Source organism: Natrix helvetica (genome assembly GCF_964273705.1).
Source record: "Natrix helvetica genome assembly, chromosome: Z".
In the NCBI taxonomy this organism is placed as follows: Eukaryota; Metazoa; Chordata; class Lepidosauria; order Squamata; family Natricidae; genus Natrix; species Natrix helvetica.
Window position 1 is genome coordinate 57369763 of NC_138554.1, and position 26539 is coordinate 57396301.

General features: G+C 39.8%; 1 protein-coding gene across 1 annotated transcript in view; it reads right to left on the reverse strand.

Moving 5' to 3' along the window:
- Positions 1-26539, reverse strand: part of MRC2 (mannose receptor C-type 2) — a 109324-nt gene that overhangs the window by 24680 nt on the left and 58105 nt on the right. Inside the window, exons 10-20 of the mRNA XM_081970080.1 lie at positions 21575-21690; positions 21165-21313; positions 18805-19022; positions 10302-10444; positions 9830-9932; positions 9116-9254; positions 8308-8343; positions 6748-6908; positions 4020-4087; positions 3803-3903; positions 160-305 (exon numbers count right to left, since the gene is read on the reverse strand). Of these exons, the coding sequence (XP_081826206.1) occupies positions 160-305; positions 3803-3903; positions 4020-4087; positions 6748-6908; positions 8308-8343; positions 9116-9254; positions 9830-9932; positions 10302-10444; positions 18805-19022; positions 21165-21313; positions 21575-21690 (1380 nt within the window). The remainder of the gene's footprint in view (positions 1-159; positions 306-3802; positions 3904-4019; positions 4088-6747; positions 6909-8307; positions 8344-9115; positions 9255-9829; positions 9933-10301; positions 10445-18804; positions 19023-21164; positions 21314-21574; positions 21691-26539) is intronic.

The following is a 26539-nucleotide window of genomic DNA, read 5'->3' on the forward strand; positions in this document are numbered from 1 at the left end:
GACTTTCTGGGAAATGTCCTGAAAAGGGATATTTGTGAAGAAATGGTTTCAGTGTTCTCCACAAACCTTACTTTTTCTTCTCACATATTCAGCTCAAACAGGACGCACAGACAGATATTCCTCTCAAATTGTCCCCCTTTATGATTTACAATAGAGTACCTTATTAATGAACGCATGCCAGCCTTGGGCACAGCTGCCAGGAGTTGGTACAGATAGTGATGGCAAGGAGGGCTGCACAGTGGTGATGTTGGTACGCTTGCAAATATAAGGCAGAGCCGTGAGGCATCTCTGGTCACCCCAGTCTTCTGCAGAGGATGGAGAAATGATGATGAGCTTCGTTCAAGGGATGTCAGAGCACAGTGGCCCTCTCAAAGAACCTGCTGTACTAGTAAATGTTACCAAGACTTGGTATTAAAATTCTGGCAGAGAAAAACTCAAAATATGAAAGTTAGGATGTTTCCTCTCTTACCTGCTGTGTCTAAAAAGCCATGTAGACCCACACCACTAAAATAAAATATAAATGAACGGAACTTTATACACATTTCCATATTAATGTTTAATTGCATTCCAGTTGTTAAAAAGAGAATGGAAAGTGCGGAGGGAAGACACTATAGTGGTTTAATAGCAAGGAAATAAGAACATGGGGCTGCCCTTGGGACGCGCCCGGAGACTGCAGTTAGTTCAGAATGCAGCCGCGCGGGCTGTGATGGGGAGTACTTGGTACTCCCACGTAACACCTCTCCTGCGCGAGCTGCACTGGCTACCTGTGGTTTTTCAGGTGCGTTTCAAGGTCCTGATTACCATCTTTAAAGCGCTCCATGGCACAGGACCTAGTTACTTGCGGGATCGCATCCTCCCACATACATCCCTGCGGCCAATTCGCTCACACAGAGAGGGGCTTCTCCTGGTGCCGTCCACTAGGCAATGCCAACGGGCGACACCAAGGAGTAGGGCCTTCTCTGTGATGGGCCCAACCCTCTGGAATGACCTCCCCCCCCCGATATCAGAACTACCACTGATCTCCGCTCCTTCCGGCAAAAATTGAAGACTCACCTGTTCCGATTAGCGGGCCTGGCATAATTACAACTGTTCCTCCTGGTAAACGTACTTTTAACTGGTTATTTTAGGGGTATTGTTTTTAATTTAATTTGTGTGTGTCTTAGGGGTTTTAAAATTATATTTATATATACTGGCTAATTGTACAGTTCTTTTTAATTCTATTTTTAACCTCCTCCATATTTGACTGTACATATTTAATTCTTCTATTTATTGTATTTTGATATATTCTTTGCATGGACTGTACACCGCCCCGAGTCCCTTTTGGGAGAGGGGGCGGTCTAGAAGCACAGTAAAATAAATAATAAATAAATAACAGACAGGAAAGAAGTCTACCACTAGGGACATTTCTTTGAGTTTGGTGCATTGCACAAAGTTTCTCCATGGTGGATAAGGATACCAATTTTGGCACTTGGCTAACTGGGAAAAAAGCAAGAAAAAAACATTTCAAGCTTTTTATCATGGGATTTTTTAATATTTATATTTGTTGAAATTGCTGCCTTTAAAAAAAAATCTACCTAGAAAGAATATAATGGAAACTGCAGTTCTACAATAACCTCAGAAATGTTCATAACAAAAGAGGTTACCCATGTTGAAGCTTTATATAAATAATTATATATAAATAATTCAACAGTACCTAAAATTGGGGGTGGTGGTGGAAGGGGAGGAGCTCCATCTGTCATTATATCTACCATGGGTATGTTTTTTCCATTGGTTGAACTCATCCGTCCATGAAATCAAGGAGATTAATTGGGCAAGTACAGGTAATCAAGTTACAACCATAATTGAACCAAAAGTTTTTTCTTCTAAGTGAAACATTTGTTAAGTGAGCTTGCCCCATTTGATGACTTTGCTTGCCATAGTTGTTAAGTGAATTGCTGCATTTGTTAAGTTAGTAACATTGTTATTAAGTAAAGCTAGGTTTCCCATTGATTTTCCTTGTCATCAAGTCCAAAAGCTGATCGCATGACTCTGAGACAGGGCAACTGTTATAATTATGAACCACTTATCAAGCATCTGAATTTTGATCATGTGACCCTGGTTGGACAGTGGTCGTAAGTGTGAAAAATGTGCTATTGTAACTTTGAACGGTCACTGAATGAACTGTTGTAAGTCAAGGATTACTTGTAGTAATGCAACTTTAAAGTCTTAGAGATAGTTTGTAGGCTAGTATTAATTAACTGCAATAGAAGAACCTTTCTCTGCACCTGGTAAAACTCTCTTTGCCTTGATGACTGATATTCAGTACAAATGAATTTGTTGGATTATAAAGTTCTTGACCACCACCCTCCTCCTCCATTATAAGTCACAAGATTCTTCTAAAAAAACCTTTAACAAGGTATGTTCTAAGAAATAGGATAAATTACAGAAATCTCAGCAGCTGCTTTGTTTTGCTTTCTGAATCCAATGTATCTCCCAGGTTCTTAAGAAGGAAACTTTCTCAATCTCCTACACATATTCCCTGGGAAAACTGTAAGAAGCTATTCTATTAATTGATAGATAAGGAACATTTGGATGGTTAATTGACCTGTTGGCTTTTTAGTGTTTAATTTCTTAATCAGTTCCTTGCAAAATATTCTCCCAATCTGGTTGGAAAATGTTTATAAATTTTACTTTATGCATTTTATACTATTATTTATTCAGACAATAATCGGGCTTAGGAGAAAATTGAGGACACTTGCATAATTTTGTATTGATTAACAAACAAGTCTAGAATACTGACTGGCAAATGAACTTAATTTCCCAATAACGATGGATGCTAAAGGCTTATTTTGAATTTGCAGTCAAATAAACATTTCACCACCTTGGATTCTCCTAAACATTAGAGAACATTTCTTGCAAGATCAATTTATTATCCTTCCATCTATTTTGTCATATAGCAGGTTTCCATGCTTAGAGTTGATTGAAATAGTTAAGCCATGTTCTATTTATTGCAAATGTTATAGGAATCTATATGTAAATTATGGTTCTTTAAACAAGCCTTCCATAACATTCAGATGAATTTCTTTATGTTGCCCATAAAGTAGCACAATTTTGCACAGCTGCATATAGAATACAGAAACAAATAATGATGCAAATTAAACTATCAACCTGTCAGTCACTCCAACTTCCGTATGTAATCTCGTATTGCTTTATGTTCATGTTTGTTTATTAATTATACAACTTTATATGTGACAACTTTCAAAGGATTTGCTAGTCTTCATTGCAGGAAAAAACATTGCAAAAATTCTGCTAAATCGTCTGGTCCCCCATCTGGAGCTGGGCCTGCTGCCAGAGTCACAACTTGGCTTCCACAAACATTATGGGATTATTGACATGATTTTTTGTCATGCACCAAGCACCAACTTCAGGCGAAGTATCAGGAACAAAGAAGCAAAGAAATGTCAGAGTTCCCAAATTTTCCAGCTTTGCAGACCGTCTGGGTCCGGTGAGGCGGGGGTGGTTCCATGTAAGCAGTGGGCAAGTGTGCAGTTCCATTTGTGCAAGTGGTGGACGCACCCACCCACTGCTCATGCAAATGGAGCTCACACTTGCCTGCTGCTTGTTCAAGTGAGGATGCTTGCCCATCGCTTCCGCGGCCCAGTTCCAAACAGCCCAAGGCCCAGTAGTGTGCTGTGGCCTGGGGATTGGGGACACCCGTGTTATGCCATATGCCAATTGGCCAAATATACAGTAAAGGTACTCAAGAAACAAATCAAATATCATTTGGGAATGTCAAGCAATTCCATGAATATCTATTACTAACCTCGGCTAGCTGTCATGTACACACACTTCCTTTCTTTGCTGATAAACTGTGGTTTGTCAGGTGCCCATGAGATGAAATTCAACAGAGAACCATCAGACCACCTGAAGGAAGTAAATGGCACAGAGGGAGGCTTTTATATTTTAAGCAAAGGTGAAGCCATGAAATGAAACATTTCTAGAGCAGTGACAGGTGTTAATGAAGAACACAGAAAACTCACCGAAACCGTCCATCGTTCTCATAGGTGTTTAATCCAATCCACCAATGTTCCTCCTGAACTCTTGAAAACTGGTCAAGGATTGTATATATTGGCATTAGAAATATCATCGTGAGTAAGAGGGAGAATGAGAATAAGAGAACTAATCATTTCTCTCCAATGTCAAACTACCTGTTGTGACTAAAAAAAATGCCATCCTGGGCCTCCTTTCATTATTCTAGCTTTTGATGAAACATGCCTTAAGTACTATTAAATAATTGTTGACACTGCAGCCTTCAATCACAAGTCCACCAATCTCTCTTTAAGGATATTAATTCTCTATTATATTTTCAAGGATCAAACAACATGCTTTTATATAACCTTACATATGCCGCCTTGTATATTCTTGAAGAAAGGCAGAGTAAAATATCAATGAAAGTCGGCCTTGCAAATGCACACAGGTTCATTCTTAGTAAGCTTCAATTCCCACATAGCTTACCTATACATGAAGCCATAACTGCACACAGCAAGCTCTCTTATACCAAACCATGTTGTTTTGTCTAGCCCAGTATTTATTTAAAAAAACACTTTATTGTTTTTTATTGTTTTTGTCTTTTTATCACATATTACAATCTTTATATCAACAGTTTATATCAACATATCAAAAACAATAAAAAATTATTACAAAAAAAAAAGAAGAAGAAAAAGAAAATAAATAAATAAATAAACACTTTACCATCACCTACAAAAAAAACTCCATATTAGATCTGGCAGTCTTCCAGAGTTTGGCATTCTTCAGATGTTTTGAATTAAAACTTCTACTCAGTTCAGCTAGCTTGCCCACTGGTCTGGCTAAGGTTTTCATTGAAGCCATCTAATATGCACCTAATGTACAAGGCTAAATTATACAGTGTAATAGGATCACTTTATGGATAAAAGTTACCTGGCCCTTCCATTAGGAAAATGGTATTAGTATTAGGATCATTCCAACAGCATGGTCTCATTAGTGCTATATTCTTTGTAGGTACTTTTAAACATAGAATAAAAATAATTATGTACATTAATCCTTAATCCTTCACCTGAAAATGCCAGAAACTGAATCTGGGAACTTGTATATTCAAAACATGTGTTCATTTACCAATCGCACTGGAATGTAAAGTTCTCTAACACATCAATGGAAAAATAGCTTTCTTTTTTAACTTAAAATAAGAAGTCAAAATCACAATTAGCCATGTTTGAATTAAAAGATGCATACACTACACTTTGAACACTTAAACCTATTGGACTGCCATTACATTTATATCGAAAAGAGCTTTAAAAACAGCACTTGGTTGAAGATGTAGTAAGGATAATGCTTCTTTAAAACATATGCTTCCACAATATTTTCTTTTTTTACCAAATTTGGCAAGAAAGTGGTGGATTGTGTAAATATGTGCAACAAAAGCTAAATTCTTTTGGAGGACAATGTTCTTTTGAACTCTAGTCAGTGGTGGGTTCCTGCCGGATCGCACCGGATCGTGCGCGCTCCCTTTCAGCGCTCCACCTGGCTCGCGCGCTCCCTTTCAGCGCTCCACCTGGCTCGCGTGCTCCCTTTCAGCGCTACACCTGGCTCGCGCGCTCCCTTTCGGCGCTACACCTGGCTCGCGCGCTCCCTTCCGGCGCTAAAACCGGAAGTACGGTCTTGCCCCGCCCCTGGCAAAGCGACGACGCCTGCCTGCGCTCCACCATCTCGGCTGGGAATGGAGATGTTTCCTCAGCGGAGCGGAGCACTGAAAAGACTTTTGGAGCGCTGAAAGGGAGCGCGCGAGCCAGGTGGTGTGCTGAAAGGGAGCGCGCGCGATCTGGTGCGATCCGGCAGGAACCCACCACTGACTCTAGTATATGGAATTTGGATGACCTACATGGATTTTTCATGCTCTTGCTATGGCTAAGGCTGATATTGCATCATTGGAAAGATAAAGGGCCTCTTTTAGTCAATAGATTGAAGGCTTGATTACACTTACTTACAAGCAAATTGTTTATAGATGTATACTTGTATAGACAACAATAATGAAATATAGGATTCACTTATATAGAATACATGTATATGATAACTTAAAAATGATGCTTGTATAAATATATTCAAAAATATTGAATAATATTTGCATTAGTTTAGCAAATATGAAATTGTAACTATTTACTATTACAATGATACTATTTGTTTCTTTGTCCTATTTTTTTCATTATTATTTTTGTTAAAGCACTTTTATATTGTCTTTTTTTCTCCCCTTTCACAATATAAGCATTTCCAAATTATTATCTTTATGTTTTTCTTTTTTCTTAATAATTAAAAAGCAATAAAAATAAATTATATAATATCCCATACAAATTTGCAAAATTAAGTTATGATATAAACAGAGTCTTGTTTTTTATTTCTTCCTTCAGACCACCCTCCCAGCTACCAATCATCAATACTCTCTTCTTGTAATAGGCTGCTTTGCGAATGGATGAGTTATCAAGGGGGTAATTCATCCTCCACAGATTTTGTTTTCTAGAGGAAAACAAAACTACTTTGTCTTCTTTTTATAAATCTTTTCTGTTTCTTACAAATTCTTCCATTTTTGTTTTATCCATAAAAGAATTGTTTTAGATGGATGGAAATATGGAAATGTCTTTTGATTGATCTTAAAACCCCTACAGTTCGTTCCTAAGACAACCCAATACCAATTTGACATGAATTCATCACATCATCATATTTCAGACAGTGTCCTACCTTCTTCAAGTTTTGGCCCAGAAAATCCAATTCAGTCTGACTATGAATTGACACCAATTCAGCTTGAAACCATGTGCAAATCCGTTGAGCCTGCACCCAAGTTGAATGGTGATCAAAAAACTTGTATTCAGCATCCTGAAACTTTAACCACTCATTACTCCCTGCAGAGAAAGTGAGAAAATAACTGGTCTGTCCTCTTTTTAGCTGTACAAAAATCAACAATACAGCAAATATCGTAATCATCGAAGGAATCATTTCTCTTATTTAGTAAGATACTCTTTCATTGATTTGTTTTTTGTTCTCCTAAGAGAAGAGTCTAAATTCCTGAAATACTGGTGAATGGGTTTCACCTAAATCATATCAAATTTCTGCTCATAAACTAATGTAGGTGAACATTATCCTCATTTGCATATAATATTTATGAACACAATATCTTGACCATAAATTTCTTGCCATCTAGATACTGTTAGAGTATATAATCCCATTCATCCATCACTATTGCACACAGTGAGTGGGACTGACTGGAATTTGATTTCAATTGCAATATGTTTCTCACCCATGATAAAATAAATGTCAAATCAAATTCTTTGAGCCTGGTCAGTAATCCACACTCAATAAAACTTATTAAATATAACCTGCGTAGTAGAGCTATAAGAGCGAACATACCAAATAAAATAAATATCATGCTGGGGCAATCTACAACACAATAACTTGTTTCGGGAATAAACACATTCAAAATCAAATGCATGATAGAAAATCACTTCTTGCCCCGTAAGACAGAAGTTTCAACAAACTTAACTTTCTTATTGTTTTAAGAATAATCAAAGTTGCATCTCCCACAAACATTTGCATTAAATGGAATTTGTGCTGAATATAACATTGGAGTGGAGGATTAGATTAATATTATACAGTAAAAATAAATGCTGTGTTCAGCTTCGGTCAATTATTTTTCTTTTTCAGTTTATCCAGATCACATATGACTTCAGAAAACATAATCATAATATACTCAGGTGTATACTCACAAAAGCCACCATCCCCTTTTATTTTAATCAACTTTTCTTTCTGCTGCCTCAAGCACTGATCTGTCTTTTTGATGTAGGGCCTTATTGACAATGATTATTGCCTCCCTCCCTTGGCACTTAGTTAGGGACCTGCGCTTTCTCAGAGCTCTTAATCCACATGGCACATCTCTTAAAACTGCGTCATACATATTAGGCCTATGCAAGTCCACCCAACTTCTAGATATCAAATCCTTTCTAGTTTTAGTTGATTAACAAAAACCCTTACCAAACACCTGCTGAAAAAAATAATTTATTTTTAAAAAACCTAATCCACTACAAAAGTCCACTGATACTGTGGGATACTACCATATTTATGTATGTAAGTCTTGACATCCATTGTTCATAAAATCCTTAAAGCATAATATTAACGTAGTTAGCTTTAATTTGCATACATCAGAACAAACATATGTTGTGTATACAAATCAAAGAATGGACATAACTTTACAGGAATGGGGGCAACAGAATTAGGATATATAGATCTAAGACTAGACATACTCACCTTGGATGGTTGTTTCTGGTTCTTTCACCTCAGTCCCTATTGAATGAATGAATGAATGAATGAATGAATGAATGAATGAATGAATGAATGACAGATCACATGCCCAACAAGCATATAAAACTGTTTTCAAGAAAGCAATAAAATGAATCATTTAAAATAATCTTACAGTCTTATAATATTATAGTAAACAATAGTCTTTATTTAAAACATCCATAAAGCAAGTGAATTTATTTCCTTTTTTAATTAAAATAGTTATGGATTCTTCTATTTCCTTCACTGGCAAAAGTCAGAGCAATTAGTAATGAGCTATCCACATATATCTGAGAGTTAGACAATAGCTGCCATAATAATGCATCAATAAAAATAAAAGCAAGTGTAATGGATAAAGATAATTTTTAAAAAATTCAGGACAGTCATAAAATAAAATGTAACCTTGCAAATCAAATGGGGCAAAACGGTCTCAGTCTGAAAAACACGCTTTAACTATATTATTCATGGGGTCTACTTAGATGGACATTCTCAAAAGTAACTGACAGCTAGTAGGCATTTTTCACAATTAAAATTAGTTAGTAAATCTTTAAAATCTCATATTTAAAGACATATAGAAATGAAGAAATAAACAGCAAAATTGTGATAGAGATGCTTAGTAGTATTCGTAAGTACATAAGCATTCAATTCCCCAAATAGAAAATGGAATTAAGAATACAAACCATGTCCAAACCTTATCTCAAATACCTTGTGCTCTGCACAATCTCATCACTTCTTTTATTCTGCTTCCCCCCTGCCTCCTCATTACAATCCCAATCACCTTTGGGCAATTTGCAGATCCAGTCCAGTTTAATTTCACACTGAAGAGGCACCCACTGCAAGGATGCCAAGTCCAAGGCAACACAGTTACGGATGTCGTCATTATCATGATTACTGCGGTCAAAGTTGTGATAAGAAAACTAGAGGCCAAAATCAAATGGGAAACAATTAGTTCCAAAGAGATTTGGAGAAAAACCCTCAGATCAGATTTGGCTGTAGGTGCAAAAAGATTCAGATAGGTTGCTCTTGATCCTTTGACAACTCTTATTTCCTCCTTTTCCTGAGTTATGCTTAGTTTTCTAAAGGTTAGAACATTTTGGGTGAAAAAAATGAAATATTTTCTAATGTTTGTGCTTTAAATTATTAAAGTCAGAAAAAGGAGACAGATATTCTTTCTGCAAAACCCATATTTTTCCAAATTCTTTTCAGGTATTTCTAATGTAAATATTGGCATTTAATTTGTTTGATGCATTGAAGTACAAAATACAAAATAGAGAGAATGTTATTTGATTTATTATAAAGTTTATAGGTTTTTCTGTTTTCAGTGGAAATTTTTTGGCTAATTGGTCTAAGCAGACAAAATTAATGCTATATTCAACAGCCTGTAGCTCAATTTGTAATTTTAAAAAAGCTGATTCAATAAATAAACTAATAAATACTGTCTAAATATTTACACTTTTCCATGTATATTCCAAATAGAAAATCCACTACTCACTCCAACACCATCACTCCAGCTCCAACTTCCCCCAGCTCTAGGGCTACGGCGATTCAATCCAATCCAAAACCAATGTTGCTCATGAATGTCAGGCTCCGACTCCCTGGGTCATAGCAAAGGGGATAAAGAGATGATTGCGTAGATGAAAAAATCAATTTGACATAATTAAGAGTAGTAGTCTGATTTTGTTTTTGATGCTGAGAAAAAGTTGAGCAATTCTTCTTCTTCATTTCCTCTAATGATTTGCCCCAAATAAAAGTATTGCCATGATTTAAGTTATGTTTTTAGTGAGGTCAATTTGGGTATTTACAAAATATATAGAAACTCTGGGTAAAATTACCTTATACTCTGCCAATGCGTCTATATATTCAGGAGCACAGAGAAATGCACAAATGTATATAAACCTGTAACTCCAAAGTATACATTTTCTAATTAGTCACAAAATTACTTAAGTACTTAATTTATTCCTCACCCAAAAATCTTGTTGAGGGTATTGGCTACAAAATGTTCTTCCTCATAATCACTCAAGCTCAAGAGCTGTGCTTTTAATTCCTGACAGAACAAATGTGCTGTGATCCAATTTTTCTTTTCCTGCAGCTTATCATAGCTGAATACCTGTCCAAAAATTAAGGAGAAAGGGTAATTTTACGAATTTATCCCTGTTATTATCGCAGCATGACTGACTCTGGTTTTTGTTAGAAATGTATGACAGGATATGTCTCACACAAATACTGCACTGGAAAATGAAATCTATCCCATTAAAAGAAGAATGCTCCATTGGAATAATATCCCTTCTCCAGAAGACTCAACAAAGGCAGAATTTGATGAATATGCAAAAGGAGCATCATGATTTCTCATGACCTAGTTGGCATTTGGAATAGGATAATGTGAATCTCATGTTTTTTTATTCTATCTAAAGCCTTCAATATTGATTGGGGTTTGGTTTTTTTCCTTATTTAACCAAAACCATATTTACAGTAATGTGTGATAGAGCTAAAATCTATTCATTATACCCATTACCTTTCTCCTCAGTTCATAGTCATAAAACATGTCAATTTCTCTTTCTTTCATCTCATCTCTTAATTTATTCTCTGGTATCCTTTGCTCTTACATTTAAAGTCATAGTCCTCTATATTTATTTTATTTTTATTTATTTTTGGTGTTATTATATACTATTATAATTTGAATGGGTAATTTACAAACAAGGACAGCAATACAGTACATTACAATGACACAAACACCAGGCATTAATCTTCCCCCCAAACTTTCTTGAAAAGTACTGTTTGAACTAGGTTCTGGAAGGATACCAGACCAAAAGTGGGAAATGTTTCACAGTGAAAAAGCATTATCTAGAAGTTTTGCCATTCAATCTCTCTGTAATGAGGATTCTATGTAGTTTTCTCAGAGAGAATATTCAGGAAGGTACCTAAGAACCAAGCAAAATAGCACTTTGAACTGTATTTAGAAACCAATGGATAACACATGACAGTTTGCAATACAGAATAACAAAGTTGGAGGGGACTTAGGAGGTCTTTTAGTCCAACCCCCTATTCACGCAGCAGACCCTATAACATTCCAGACACATGGCTATCCAACCTCTTCTTAAAAACCTACACTAGTGGAGCACCCACAACCTCTGGAGGCAAGAACAATTAATCCACTGATTAATTGTTCTTATTGTCAGGAAATTTCTCCTTAGTCCTATGTTGGATGGCTCGATAATTTTCCGTTATTTTCTTGTCCTACCCTCAGGTGCTTTAAATTGGCATCCCTCTTCTCTGTAACAGCCCCTCAAATCTTGAAAGATTACTATCATGTCACCCCTAGTCCTTCTTTTATTAGAGTAGATTTACCCCTTTCCTGCAACAGTTCATCATACGTTTGTTTCCAGCCCCCTAATCATCTTTATTGTTCTTTCCTGCATGTTCAACATATTTTTGTATCATGGTGAACAAAACTGATGCAGTCTTCAAAGTGGAGTCTTCCCAAAGTAGTATAAAGCAGTACTACCAAATGTAATGTCCCTAAATAACAATTCCCGTTTCCAACTATCTAACAAGTTTCCTGCTATATTTTACACTAATTGCAACTTCTAGGCAGGCTTCAAAAACACATTTTTATTACAAATATTTTCACACTATTCTGCAGAGCTAAAGGATTTCTGACTAGCAAACCAAAATGCTGTGACTGTATCACACCAACTAGGAAATGCAATCACATTCAAACTGTAGCATTTATGTTGAATTATGAAACTTCTGTATTAAAATCAGTTCAAGTTAAAATCATTCTTTTTTTTTCTTTATTCCTTTGAGTATATAGTGATGCTTATAAGTTTGTTAACCCTTTTGAATGTTCAATATATATTTACATAAATATGACCTAAAATGTGACCAATTTTCCACACAAGTTCTAAAACTAGATAAAGAGAACTCAGTTAAACAAATGAGTTGAAAACTTCAGATTTATTCATATAGGAGATGATTAGGCTGAGCCTGAGGGTGGAGTAAAATGAATCATCAGATTGGAATCTCTATGCGCCCATAAGAAACTTAAATCCAGTCCCATTTGAAGTATATTGACTCTTACCTGGCCTTGACTGCTAGTAGATCAGATTCTTGTGAATAGATAACATGAAATAAACTGTAGTTTTTTTGAACTCTATATATCCTGGTTCCTGATTTCTTGCCCCTGACAGTTCATTTATTGAGGAAAATGATCCAAAGCTACATATCTGCGGAGGGCAAAAATATGTGAACGAACGTTGGTTCTTACCTGAACACTGATTTTCAGGGAGGTGTGGGAGGGGCCACAGCGGGGTATTATCAAGTCCTGATTGGTCCAGAGACTGAGTGGTAATTTCTTCAGCCACGCTTCTCATTCCTTCCCTTGGCCCCCGGTTTTCCTCGAGGTTGCGGCAGTGTAGATAGATCTGAAAGGACACAAGAAGACAACCAGGCCACCCGCAGCCCAGGCTCTATAATCTATGATGCTATGGATATGAATAGGGCGGGATGTGGCCCCTCTCGCATCTCCCTGAGAATCAATGTTCAGGTAAGAACCAACGTTTGTTCTCCAGGGATAGTGCGGGAGGAGCCACAGGTAGGACATACCCAAGCTACAGTCCCCAGGAGGGGTAAAACCTCCTAGTCCATAGTGGCCAGGGTGGCCACAACCTACTAAAGAACACTGCGCTCAAAGGACACCTCAGCGGATGCAAAGGCATCCAGTCGGTAGTGTCAGATAAAAAGCGATGGTGTTTCCCATGTGGCTGCCCTGCATATATCTTTGAAAGGAGCCCTAGTAGACCACGCTGTCATGGTGATAGCACTCCGGGTGGAGTGGGCCGTAATGCCAGTAGGCAATGTACGACCTGAGGCTTCATAGGCCATAACAATGGCCCTCCAAAATAACCAACGACCAATTGTAGACACCTGGAAAGAAACTAACAACGCCTCCGATCTACGGATCAGAGCCGTGCGCCTGAGGTAAATCCGATGCCACAGGCGTTCCCTATTGTGAGTGGACCCCAGGCAGAAATTCAGGAGCACAACCTCCTGAGCTCTATGAAATGGGGTATTCACCGTCGAGATAAAGAAAGGATCTAATCTAAGAACCATTCTATCCTGATGAAACACACAAAGGTCTCCCCGTGATAACAGAGTGCCCAGCTCCGAGATGCATCTGGCAGATGTTATGGCTATCAGAAATGCAACCTTGAGCATGAGGTGTTGTAAACTGACAGTCTATAGGGGTTCAAAGGGATGTCCTGTGAGAGCCCAGAGGACAAGGGGCAGGTCCCATATAGAGAATCTACAGGCAGTGGGAGGGCAAAGGTTTGCCATTCCCCTAAGGAACTTTTTAATAACAGGGAGTTGCGAGAGTGGAATCTGATCTTCCCCAGCAAGTACAGTGGACAGGGCTGCCACCTGATGTCAGATCGTACTATAGGAGAGCCCACTTTCTAGTCTGTCCTCCAAAAATTCCAGGACCTGGGGAGCTGAGGCTGTGGCAGCTACCACCCTGTTTGATGTGCACCACCTGACGAAAGAAAACCACATGGAGTTATAGATCCTCTTAGTCGACGATCGCCTCAATGCCTCGATGGTCGAAATGACCCTCGAGGAGAAGTTGGTATTTCTCAGAAGGCTCCGTTCAAGTGCCAGGTGGTCAAATAGAGCCACTGGGGTTCCGGATGTTGCAAGACCCCCAGGTACAAGGAGATCTCCTCCTGTGGACTCCTCCATGGGGAGGAGGGGAAGAGACTGACAACAGCATTAAGTCCGCATACCACAGTCTCCTGGGCCAGTGCAGCGCCATGAGTATGACCTCTGCCCCCTCTGCCTCTATCTTCCTGATTGTTCCTGGAAGGAGGGGAAGGAAAGGAAAGGCATAGAAAAGTCCGCTCGGCCATCAGCTCCAGAGGGCGTCCATTCCTTCTGCTCCCCTCGTCAGAAACCTCAAGAAGAACCAAGGGAACTGGGCATTCGCTGGGGTCGCAAATCTGATAAAATAAGCTGGGATGCAACTGCCACTCCCTGTGATCTACTGTGGCCCGGCTGAGCCAGTCGGCTTGATGGTTGGCCGACCCCGAGATGCGTTCCGCCACCACTGACGCCAGGTGTACTGAGCCTCTATGCCTTGAAACAGAGGGCCTTTGAGTGAGTTCCTCCCTACCAGTTGATGTGTGCCTTTGCAGTGATGTTGTCCGTCAGGAGCAGTATGTGTCGGTTTACCAGGGACAACTGAAATTGCCGGAGCGCCAGCCAATCCACCTTCAACTCAACTCACAGATCTGCTGCAATCCAATGACCTCATGCCACCTGTGATCCCATCAGCGCCCTCCAGCCAAAGAGGCTCACATCTGTCATCACGGTGAGCCTTGTCGGCTCCCTGAACTCCAACCCCCAGAAGAACGCTGGGGTGAGCCACCAGCGCAGCAACAGTCATACCTGAGCGTGATAGAGATGTTGGAGTTGCTCATGAGCCAACATTGGTAGGGGATGAGAGCCCACTGCAATGTAGGCACGCCCAAGGCACGATCCCTATGTACGAGATCATTTTGCCCAAGAGGCGGGACAATCTATAATGGGAATAGCTCGTCTGAGGCGAATCTGTCGGATCAGGTTCTGGAGGCTGGACCAACAGCCGGGAGACGGAAGAACTACCCCTGCCCTGGAGTCTATAATTGCCCTCAGATATAGGAGCCTTGTTGTTGGCGACAGATTATTCTTTGGAAAATTCATGAAGAACCCCAGGTCCTACAACGTCTGGATGGTGACTGGGCCTGGATCAGGATGTTGTCCAAGTAGCACTGGAGCCTCACTGGGATGGGGCTCAGGCAAGCCACCAAAGCTGCTAGGACCTTTGTGAATGTCCTCGGGGCTGAGCCAGCCCGAATGGGGGGGGGGGGAACTGATATTGGTAATGGGACCCGCTTGGGAAAACCTGAAGTATTTGCAGTGTGATGGTAGGATTAGGATGTGCAGATCTCTCTGAGATCTAAGGATGCTAGGTGATCCCTCCCGTCTGATCCCCTGAAAAATGGATCTTAGGGAGGACATTTTGAAGCATTCTGTAAACCAGGTAAGCATTCAGGAGCTTCAGATTTAAGATCACTCTCCACCCCCACCCCCTGAACTCTTCGGAACAACAAAGAAGTTGAGTAAAACCCCAACCCGTGTTCTGCCAGTGGAATTGGTTCGAACGCCTTGATTTCTAACAGATGGCGAATAGCGAGCTTCATGAGTTGACGCTTTACCGATGTTCGAAAGGTTCTGAAGTAGTTCAGAGGGGAGGAGAGGAATTCCAACCTGAGTCCTTCCCTCACTGTGCTGACGACCCAGGCATCAGATGTGATTAGTTCCCACTGCTCTGCAAAGTGAGCTAGGCGGCTGCCTATAGGAAGGCTTGGGTTTGAGTCATTTCCCCTTGTGGCAGAGGCGACCCCCCCCTCTCGAAAGGGTCATTTGGACTGGTGTTGGAACCTGCCCCTGTCCTGAAAGAACGTTCTGGGATTCTGTCTGTCTGACCTGCCTGGAAAATATCTCTGCTGATGGTAATCCAAGTCTGTGGACCGGAAATTGGGCCTGTGGCTGTAAGGCACTGGGCGCAACTCAGGGCACTTTTGAGTAGTGGGCAGGATCTTTTTCTTATCCTTATTTTCGACAAGAATCAGCTCTAACAAATCCCTAAATAAGTCCAGGATCACGTCAGTGGAGAATTGAGTCTCTGCCACTATTTTGGTAATATCCTTACTCAAATGATCATTTCATGGGGGGATACGCTCCTGCAGTTAATGCAATCACAGCAGAGTGGTGCGGTGAAAGAAAGAGGCCACCGCTGCCTTAATGGCCCAAGCCAAAGCCTGGAAATTCTTACTCAGGGTAAGCTCAGCTCTCTTGTCCTCAGTCATGAGCTTATCAGCCACGTCCCCAGAAACTATGGCCGAGGAAGTTGCTAAAGCTGCAACTGGGCATCTATTGTGGGAACCTGGAGTGCCTGTGAGAACCCCTGCTCCATGTTATAAAACTGGCGGTTGTTGCCAGCCAGATTAGGTAGGGTCCCTCGTCTGGCCGACTGCTTCTTAACAATTTCCAAAAACAGCGGTGGGGCTGGAACCTCCTTCCTGTCTGTGGAGGTATTGGTGAACATGGCCTGATTAGGATCCAGGGCCGTGGCAGTAGCCGGAGCAGAGGTTCCTAGGCCCAACTTGGTTGTAGCAAGGGCCTTGTGCAAAAGGGGCTTGAATAGGGATGGAGTGAATAGCCCCCAAAAGGCTGGAGGGTCTGGAGGTAATGTCTCCTCATCTTCTGATAGTTCCATCTATTGTTGGGACTCCTCCCCCATAATAGACCCTTTGCTGGCTAGCGATGGAGATTGGCCTCTGCTCCTCATGTGGCAAGGCCCTCCCTTGTGACTGGGCATGTTTGGACCCTGGGTAGACCCCTTCTGTTGAACCAATCCAGCGGCAATGCCCTGAGAAATGGCTGTGGCTATAAGCCTGCACAAGCTCCCAGGTAAATGATCCAGAGCCTCAGGATCCAGATAGGGGTCAACCTCATCCTGTGGCACATCTTCATCCTGTGGCACAGGCTCCTGAGGAGTCAGAATGGGCCTGAGATGAAGGTAGTCTTTCGAAGTCCCCTCCAGGAGGTCACCCATAACATCCCTAATTGCCCTTGGGGACAGGAATGGAGAAGTGGAAATATCTCGCCTGGAGCCCCTCTGAACTCCAGCTGGAGAGAGAGGGGGAGAAGGAGGGGAGCTAAAGCAGTGGGCTGGAGACCTGGATCTATGGAGAGGGCTCGGCCTTTCGTCCTGGACCTCCCTGTTTCTCCGCCTGGGCCACCCTCTTCTCAATACTGGCTCCACTGCTCATCCCTAATGGTAGCCCAGGATGGTCACTGAGCAGCTGAAGACATGGCAGCCTGCGCTCTGGTATGTGGCCTTGAGGACTCCTCCTCGGTCTTGGATAGCATCTGAAGGCCCCGGCTCAGGCTCGTTTCTGGCAGCTGCCATCTTAAAACGCATGTAGCTTACTCAGTGATGCTGCTTCTGGCTGCCCCACTGCAATGTCCCACTCCGACAACCTGCTTGGTGTCTCAGTCACAAGGAGAGGAGTCCACCATCTTCTGGAGCGAATTCCAAGCAGCTCCACGGTCTGCTTGTCGCACGGCCAACCTTGCGGCGCCTCAAAATGGCCGTTGCCGTGTGTTTGCCTGATGGCCACTGCTTTTCCACTCCTGGAAGGATTAGAAGCTGGCATTTCCCGTCAAATGGATCACGGCTGGCCCCAGGGATACTAACCCCAGCTGAGCTGCTGTGTCCGAGGCCTGGCATTCCCTGCAATGGGAACCAAAGATGCCACATGGCATGGAAACTGGCAATGGCAGCCAAACCAGCTCCTGAAGACCCCAACAGGTGGCAACGAAGAACGGCCCCGATAAGCCCAGCAGCAAGTCAAATTAGAATTTAGAGTTTCCAATCATTCAATTTAAAAGTATTCCTCTATTTTCAGGAACCAAGGAAATCTAATTTCCTTCGGACCAGACTAAGACGAAACTGGGGGCCAAGGGAAGGAGTGAGAGGTGTGCTGAAGAAATTACCACTCAGTCTCCGGACGAATCAGGACTTGATAATATTCACCTGTGGCCCTTCTTGCACTATCCCTGAAGAACCTCCAGGATTTATCAGTTCCTTTGAAGGGGGTTAGAGTCATGCTTTTCAACCAATGGGATGATAATCAGATGTTAGTGTTTGTGAGACCACAATCAGAAGAACGCTTGGCATCAATGGTTTGTATACCAGGGTTAAAAGGAGAAAGTCACTACTCTCCAAAAAGAATACTGATAGTCATTTAGTTTGCAAAAGACCACATGGAGAAGCCAGAAGGATACTGGAAGAATGTCCTGTGGATAGATGAGATCAAAAAAGAACTTTTTGCCTTGAATGAAAAGCTTTATGTTTGGCAAAAGGAAAAGCATAAGAATCTTATCCCATTTGTGAAACATGGTGATTGCAGCATCATAGTTTGGGGCTACTTTGTTGCCTCTGGACCAGGATGGCTTGCCATAATTGATAGGACTATGAATTCTGAATTATACCAGCTAATTCTGTAGAAAAAAACCCAGAATATATGTATATAAACTGAAGCTCCAAAGAAAGTGCATCATGTGGTAAAACAACAACACAAAACACAAATTATACAACCAAAGAATGATTAAAACACAAGAAAATGAATCTTTGGATTAGCCAAGTCGAAGTCCTAACCTTCATCCTAAAAATCATTTTCCTCAATAAATAAGAAGTCTAATATTTTGACTCACCTGTTTAATTTAGTTCTCTAAATTAGAGAATGTTGTGTAGAGAACAGATGTTTTAGTTCATATTTATGCAGGAATATTGAACATTCAAACTTTTAAGCATCACTGCAAATCACTAAAGTGGTTGGGTGCCTTCCTTTACTCAGGACTTACTTTATAGCAATATCTCAGCTTGGAGGTGGTGGTCCAACCTGAAGGACAAGTACCAGTGAGGCTGGGTGTAGGATGTGGTGAAGGAAGTTCAGGGTTTACTGGTGTCCCCAGATTCTGCCTGCAGATATACTTGGCCTTGAATGTAGTGCAGTTCTTTACTTCCCACAGGCCCATGGCACTTCCTGTGGCCAAAGCAACACAGCCACCTTTGTTATAACCTAATAGGTTCATAAGAAAGAGGAAATCCACAAGAGAAAAGGTTTAAGCTTATATTTTCTTTTTGACTCACAATACCACAAGATTGCTACCAATACAAAATCTGACCTTTCTCCTTCCTTGAATCATAAAATACCATTCTGATCTTCTCAGATGTGTATTCAAGCTGAAATGTTATTGTCATATTGATTGCAAACTTTTTATAGGAAGATGGCTAGAGACTGAAGTTAGTATCATACATCTAATGAATGTTATATATGGTGGATACTGGGGAAATATACAGTTTTTTGTTTTATTTTTTCATTCCAATGTTCCTTGTTCCTTTGACTCAATTTCCATAGTATTATTTTGAAACACAGATAATTTACTATTGTTATTGTTGTTATCAAATTTACATGCTACTCATTTCATGATTCAAAGAGACTTTGAACAGCTTACAGCAAGATAAAACACACAAATATCTGACACTTGTATATATAAAAACAGATTAAAGTTACAAAAACTAAAGCAAACTTTTAAAAAAGGGTTTGGAGGGAGAGGTGCGGGTGCCATCTTTGTTAGTGCACCCACTACATCCAATCAACAGCTTCTTCTTCAGGACCCCATATCAGCCAACATAGCCATATTTTAAGGCTTTTTCTGAAGGCTAAAAAAAAAGAGGGTGGATCTTACTTTTGTGGCAAGATGTTCCAAAGGGTGGAGACCATGGCAGAAAGGGCTCCTTTCCTGGATCCCAGCAGTCAAAATTCCTTAACTGATTGGATCTGCAATAGGGCCTTTCTGTCAACATGAGCAGAGCAGGCCAATCCCATTGGGGAAAGATAGTTGAATTGCACCCAGAAGCGGATAGGCAGCCAGTGCACTTTGCATAACTGTGGTGTTAGCTGTGTCACCTTAGGGGCCTCCAAAACTGCCTGTGCTGATCCATCCTAGACCAACTGTAGCTTCCAAATAGACTTCAAAAGTAGCCCCATGTACAGCGCACTGCAGATATCCAAGCGGGAGATGACCAGAGCAAGAGTGATTGAACAGAGTCTCATAACGTAGAAAAGGGCACAACTGGCACATGACAAAAAGTTGTGGGAAGGCTCTCCTATCCAGAAGTGCTATCTGCTCTTTGAGCAGGAGATATGGGCCTAGGAGAATCCCCAAGTTGCATACCAAGTCTACCTAGGGTAGTACCACCCTACCCAGAACTAAAGATGATAAATTTCTGGGTCCCAAGACTTTGCATACCCCCAGGCACTCTGTCTTACAGAAGGTTCAGTTGAAGCCTGTTGTCCCTCACAAGGCTTCCACAGCCTCCAGACACCACAAAAGGACAGCCACACCATCCCTTGTGTCATCAGGAATGGAGATATAAAGCTGAGTATTATCAGCATACTGATGATATCTCAACCTGTGGTGTTGGATTATCTCACCCAGCAGTTAAAAAGGAGAGAGTACCGAGCCCTGTGGCACCACACAAAAGAGCGGCCGTAAGGTTGATCTCCTGCCCCCATTAGCATCTATTGGAACCAGCTACAGAGAAAAGAACTAAACCAGTGCAACACTCCACCACCCAGTCCTAAATTCAGCCAGTACAAAAGGATGCTATGGTCAATGTTATAATGATAACTATTTTTCTAAAGACACTGATGTGTGCAGAGTAATATGGGGCCATAATGAAATCCTGAATATTTTTGTTCTCAGATACAGGAATAAATGAGGTGATCATAATCTAAGAAGGAGATGTCACTAATCATGCAGCATATTATATAACCCCAGAAAGTCTAAGAATTTCCCCCTGTAGGAGAAGATGTTTTGCAGAGAAGATTTTGAAATAATATAGCTGGAACTATGCACAGTATTTCAAATGGAGCTATACTGTAATTCAGTAAGATACTGACCCTTAAAATAGTAGGTAGTATCCATTTCTTAATCATTCTTAATATGAACATTTTCATTGCTGATTCACACAAAATTAATGTTTAATAATGCAAACTATAAGATTTTTTTTCTAAAAGACCACAGTGTATTGATATACCACATCAATATAAATACAAAATCAGACTTGGTTTTTTTTTTCTTATATTCAGTACTTATAACAAAGTATATAAGAGTGTATATACTTATGCTCTTTGGAATATGATATAAACTTTTACCAGGTTGGTTGCGGTTCCAATGGGTATAAGTGACTTCATCTCCACTCAACCAATGGAAAGAACCGGTTTCATTTATGTCTTGTAATGCAGTCCAAAAATATTCATCCTCCCAGCCATAGATGAGGCTGCTCACATAGGCCTGTTCAAACCTGGTCCAGGAAAAAAGGAACAAATCATTTCCTCACCTTTTTCTCCAACCCTAATCTTTCCCCAGAGGTTCTGCTATTTTACTGCTATCTCGGGCATCCAAATAGCACATACTCCTTCCAAAGGCAACCAAGAAGAAAACGGGTAAGTACTTCAAAAGCTTTACACTGGAGTATCCAGAAGCCAATCTCACTAATACCTGATTTTTTTTTTAATGCCACAATACAAAAAATCCTCTTGGTGATTTATGGCAGGATACGTACCTGTTGGTGATGGTAACCAGGGCAGAGCCAAAATCCATGCACATCTTCCGAGCATCGCTGTATATCACATGGTCATCCCCCAGCCAATAACAGGATGGACTGTGCCATTTCCAACCCTGAGCAGAACAGAACAAGATCGTCTTCAAATTGCCATGTCTGCATCAACAATTACATTATTTCTTCTTTCACAAAATAAAGATTGAAAATATTCCAAGAATTTTTAACTGAATGAAATGTTAAATTGCCTTATTAAAAGAACCTTATTTAGAAGGGCACCAAAGAGATATTTTTATCTTGTTGTCTATCAGGAGTAAGGCTACCAGACCTGGGCTGCAAAAATCTAGACAGCCATAAGATGAGAGGTTGATCATTTTCTTTAATTCGTTCCTGCTATTTTTGTGGTCAATGTTTTGCAGCCCAGATCTGGTAATTCTTAGCATATTGTCGAACTCAGTCACAAAGTTAGAATGGATGGGACAAACAGACTCCAGCAACCTACAGTAGCTGAAAATAGTATCCAGATAATTTTTGTCCTCCTTAGTCCTTCAAGCCATAATTGATGGTAACAATGGAAATATTACTATCTGCCAACAAGAGAGTGCCAGGAAAGAATTAAAAAGAACAACTGAAGGGGAGTACAACTGACAGTGCTCCTTCTGTGCTGCTGATCTCTATTATTCATCACTGCCTAGTAAACCTGTCACAGGATAAGCAAAGAACATAGGGGAACATGGGAACTGCTAAGTTTATAATCAATTTACATAAACAAATATGTTTATATCCATCAACATAATTTCTTATAAGATTTGTAAGACAGGCCACAATTTGCAAAATATAGCATTTTCTACATGCTAATTAATTCCTCTAACTTGAATGCATAATTGAAACAGTCATTATATTAATAGCAAATTAAAAATATTATAATAATACTAAAATAAAAAATTAAGGTTGTATGCCACCAAGAGTCTTCCAAGTGAAGCAGGCAGGCATAAAACAAAAGCTCTGGGAAAGGGATGCCCTTACAATTTTCTCAGTATTTACACAATGCCTTTCTTTGGTCCAAGCCAGGGGTGTCAAACTCGGTTTCATTGAGGGCCGCATCAGGGTTTTGTTTGACCTGGGGGGGGGTTAAGTGAGCGTGGCCAGGGTGGGCATAGCCAGCTTGACATCACTTGTGTTGAGGGTGCCTGGCATGGCCCGAGCACTCTGCCAGAAAAAACAGGATTCCAAGCTCTGTTTTCAGCTGCAATGGCCTCCTGCAACCCTCTGCCAGGGAAAATGGAGCGTGCGGCGGCCCTATCGAGCTCCATTTTCACTGGCAGAGGCACCGCAAGCCAATCCTTCACTGTTTCCAGGGTGGCCCGCTGAGCCAGATCTAAGCACCCCATAGGCCGGATTCGGCCCTCAGGGCTTGAGTTTGACAACCCTGGTCTAAGCGATGCCATTCCCTCCGCAGTGCCCTTAAACATTTTCCCTAATTTTTCCTTCCTGTACCCCCTCAGCCTACAGGTCTTAGATACATCTTTTCCGGTTGTATGAAACTGAGCCTTTTATTTATATTTGGGAACTGTGAGATTCAGCATATGGAATTGTTTAAGGAGGCTAAAAGGGGCACAGGTTCTTTTCATGTCTTGGCAGCCCTTCCACGGAACCAAATACTATAATTTGCACCAATAATCCAAAATACGCTTCACCTCAAATTCTTCCCCTCAGTTTCAACTATGAGATAGGAGCATGGTGGGCAGAAATACACACAGGCCAATGCAGCTGTTCCAGCTCAGGATGGAAATCAAAAACTGGATGTGCGATTAATTCATGGGGCAGCTACAGATGAAAGGCTATAGGAGTGATTTGTACAAGAACAGGATATAGTCCAATAAACGTAGCATTCAGTTTGATGGCTAATAGCCCTTTTTAAAATCATCATAGTTCCATTCAGCAGAAAAAATTTGCCAGAAAGAAAAGAATTCACAGTAGGCAGTTCTCAAAATCTAGAGCAGATTATATAAGAACAACTCTGGACACAAAATCAAAAGTAACAGTCTTTACAACAAAGGCAAGATATTTGATAGAGGCTTAAGACTTCCCGAGAATCTGAATCTCACTGACAGAAGTCCACTTCTTGGTTAGATGGTGAGTAAAATGGTTAAGGCAGCTAAATTAGCAACAATTTAATTTTAAAAGAGAAAATTGTGGTGAAGCACATCAGCCTTATTCTACTGGGGCCATAGAAATTATTCTATTAGGTCTCTGGATTTTATTTTTCAACTAAAAGCCAAAACAACCAAAATGGTCTGCTTTTTGCTTCTGCAAAAACCAATGCCAATCCAAAACAGTTCAGGATAACTTCTGGGTTCAAATTAAAATTCATTTTACATTTCATGTCTGCCACTAATAAAAAGTCAAAATTTGGATGAGTGGGAGCACTATCGTTCACACTTCCATTAGCCATAGTCATGACCTTATATGAACTGCTTTGAGGACCATATTTTAAAAATTATTTAACTAGAAATTGATGAGTCAGGTTTACAAACATTATCAGTCTTCTTTGATAAAATGAGATGAAATTGCTTTTACTTTTTTATAAATGAGATTAAGCAACCTTAAACCAGAGATCAAACTTCTGGAAAGGGAAATGAGGGTCAAAGAAATGTTGAAAAGTAACACTAGAATGGGCATAATCAAAATTTTATTTTTCTTTTGTCAGGGCTGACAATAGACCGAATGTACTTTTGCATCTCGATTCCCACAAAGGAAAATCATTCTGCTTTGGGATGAAGCAAATGGGTACAAGCCTTTTAAAAACTCTCCCCCCTGCTCCCCACCAAAAGGGAGTGAGATTTTTATCCTGATCTCTAAGGAACCTCTGGGAGCCTCAAAATGAGGGAGTGAGAAGATGACAGACAATGATTGTGATGTAACTTAATCAAGATCTTATATAACTTAGACCAATGTTTCTCAAGCTTGACAACTTTTATGATATGTGGACTAGGGAATTTTGAAGTTAAAATCCACATATCTTAGGCTGCCAAGTTTGAAAAACACTGTCATAGACAATAACAGTAACCCAAAGAAAGTCCCTTAAGTATTTCAAAGTTTGTTAGATTTTTATACGTTGTGTATCTGAGAAATCTTATTTAAATGATAATTTAATATCAGTTAATATGTTATAATTTAGTCCAAATGAAAAATTTGCAAAAGATATTACCATATCTAAATATTTTCTCATCTGCATTTTGTTTAAAAAATACAACTCTACTCTTGCTATTCTAAAGGTTTTTTTAACTGAAGATGTAATCATCCGTGATTATCTTCTTATATAACATTATGCAAAAATGTTAACAAAAATGGGTGAGAATCATATTGCGTACACTTTCAAAGGTATCATTTAAGAATGCTGTTAGTTTTCCTTATAATTATCTGATTGATAGTCCTAAAAGATAGTAATGAAAATGTTATGAACATTTAAAACTATTTATTTTATGTGTCATATAATAACTTTCCCTCTCTCCCTATATACACAGATACCAAGCATTAGTAATCTCTTATTATTTACTATGTTATTTATTTCTTCTTTTGAAGGTAACCACAGAATTTGCTACTATCAATGCAGAGAATAAATGAGAATAAATAAAAGCAGTTTACTAGTTAATCACTTGAGACGTAAACAAACAAAAAGATAAACAAATAGTAAAATGACATGCAAATTTGCAGGCTCAAGAAACTTCAGGTTTCTATTGTATTGTATTGTATTGTATTATTGTATTGTACTGTATTGTATTATTATTGCATTGTATTGTATTGTATCATTGTATTGTATTGCATATTGTATGGTATTGTATTGTATTATTGTATTGTACTGTATTGTATTATTGTATTGTACTGTATTGTATTGTATTATTGTATTCTTCTGAAATAGAATTATCTCATATACAAACTATATAGTAGATTATCAGTTTGATAAAGTCAGAAATTACAAGAATGGAAATCTAACACTTTGAAAACAAGTTCCATTAGGTCTTGGTCACATCCATAGTTTTTATGCTTATATGATTTTATTCAAGTTCCACCTTAGTGAAACTGAATTGGGTGATCTGGGACCAGTCACTCTCTCTCAACTAACCCATTTTAACAGTGTTCTTGTTGTGGGGACAATTGGATGAGGAAAATGTGCTGGATATGTTTGTCAACCTGAATTATTTGTATTAACAATAAAGATAGAAAACAAACAAGCAAACAAATACATTTATATATGCATAATTGCAACTTATTGCTTCAGTCCTGATGTACTCTAGGTGGTGCCTAGAGAATTGTTTCCTGAAATTCTTGAAAAGAGAAATTCTGGGACAATTGTAGTGGTATAAATTGCTGTTAATATATTAAACACATAGCAATACATGAGGGAAAAAGGCTATTTAAAAGGAAGTTGTTCTTCTAGCTCTGTCGATTATTAAGACAATGCTGACTCCTCTTGGCTATGTGAAAAAATGTTTAGCACGGAGTAAGGTTTTGAAGAATTGTCATTATTTTAAAAGTAAGAGAAATCTTGGAAGTTACCCTTTCTTCATTCAGGTTTTTAGTCTTGCCTACGAAGACTAACTAGACATCCAGCAGTTGGGCTCTTTCATAAAAGGCGCTCCTGGTTATCATATGGAAAGAAACAGAAACTGCTGATGCTTGTGCTGAGTTATGGGGGACAGCAATGGAATAAATAATATGGGAATATCAGCATGTAAAACAGAAACAAAAAAAGTGTAGGCGCAAAGAATGAGAGAGGAAGGGGGGGGGTCATCACAATTTTCTGGGAGATGGGAAAACTGGATTAAAATCATGTGTTTTGAATTTCCATTAAGACCCAAATAGATGAGTCCTATGTTTTTGGATGCATTTCCCCAATTTGGCAAAATGGGAATAAGGGTAGTCTTTTTAATTGAAATAAAATTTAGAGGGAAAGATATGGGAGCG